This window comes from Daktulosphaira vitifoliae, unplaced genomic scaffold (genome assembly GCF_025091365.1).
Source record: "Daktulosphaira vitifoliae isolate Bord-2020 unplaced genomic scaffold, ASM2509136v1 Scaffold_4719, whole genome shotgun sequence".
NCBI classification, from domain to species: Eukaryota; Metazoa; Arthropoda; class Insecta; order Hemiptera; family Phylloxeridae; genus Daktulosphaira; species Daktulosphaira vitifoliae.
In genome coordinates, this window is record NW_026104279.1 from 1 (window position 1) to 881 (window position 881).

General features: G+C 27.2%; 1 protein-coding gene across 1 annotated transcript; it reads right to left on the reverse strand.

Moving 5' to 3' along the window:
* Positions 1-305: 305 nt before the first annotated feature.
* On the reverse strand, positions 306-875 carry LOC126910125 (4-hydroxybenzoate polyprenyltransferase, mitochondrial-like). Its single transcript, XM_050692512.1, has 2 exons — positions 633-875; positions 306-575 (listed from the first exon to the last, which is right to left on the reverse strand). Exons 1-2 carry the CDS (start codon positions 760-762, stop codon positions 385-387), a joined length of 321 nt encoding a protein of 106 aa, XP_050548469.1. The 5' UTR covers positions 763-875; the 3' UTR covers positions 306-384.
* Between the last annotated feature and the right edge of the window lie 6 nt (positions 876-881).

Sequence of the window (881 nt, forward strand, 5' to 3'; positions counted from 1 at the left end):
ATATTTTTATAAATAATTAATAAGATATTATTTAACTAACAATTACATAACTCTAATACCTTAGAAATATATCATAAAAAATTAAAAAAACAAGACTCTTCATTGACAAATTGAGTGATTTTAATCTCTAATTGTTTAAATAATTAAACAACTAGTAAATAATTATTGATAGTATACAAAGATCATATCTAATAGAAACTATTTAACGTCAAACTATCAGATAATAAAGAATTTTTTTTAATAAATACAACAGCAAAAATTTGAAGAAAAAAAAACCATTTTCAAGAAAATAAAAGTACAAAAATAATAATGATGAAAAACAAATTGAGAATGAAAATTCCAGATCCTAGTATTATCATTAACTAATAACAATTTTTTTCCTAATCAAATTTTTAGAACACCACATACTTTTTTATCAATATCTTTATCCAACATATCATTGATTGTACAACCAGCTCCTCGCATCATGATTGCTCCTAGTCCAAAAAGTCCCAGCATTTCAAAATTTGGAAGTTCGCCAGCTCCTGAAGCTAGTGCAATACTCCATGTACAAGGCCAATATAAAAGAAGCCAACCTAAGTTGATTTATAATAAATTAGTTATAGTTAATGTGACCAAATGGATTTTCTCACCAGTTGGCTTAGAAAACCGCATCAATTCTAAATAAGGATAAATAGTACTCATCAAATGACTCTTTGGCTGTTCAATGGGTTTCCCTTGTTGATGAATAAATAGCTTATTGTTTACTGAACAACATCGCATTAGCAATATATTATCCAGGTGAAACAGTTGGGTTGGATACCCATATATTTTCTTTTTTTTGGTAGACAAAGTTTTAAAAAATGCACAACAACCTGACAATTGAAGTTTACCACCAACAC

Bases quoted from the DNA above. Each gene is read 5' to 3' on its own strand.
- LOC126910125 (XM_050692512.1), bottom strand. From the start codon at position 762: ATGCGATGTTGTTCAGTAAACAATAAGCTATTTATTCATCAACAAGGG. The intron at 576-632 runs GTGAGAAAATCC...AAATCAACTTAG, and splicing joins GCGGTTTTCTAAGCCAACTG to GTTGGCTTCTTTTATATTGG.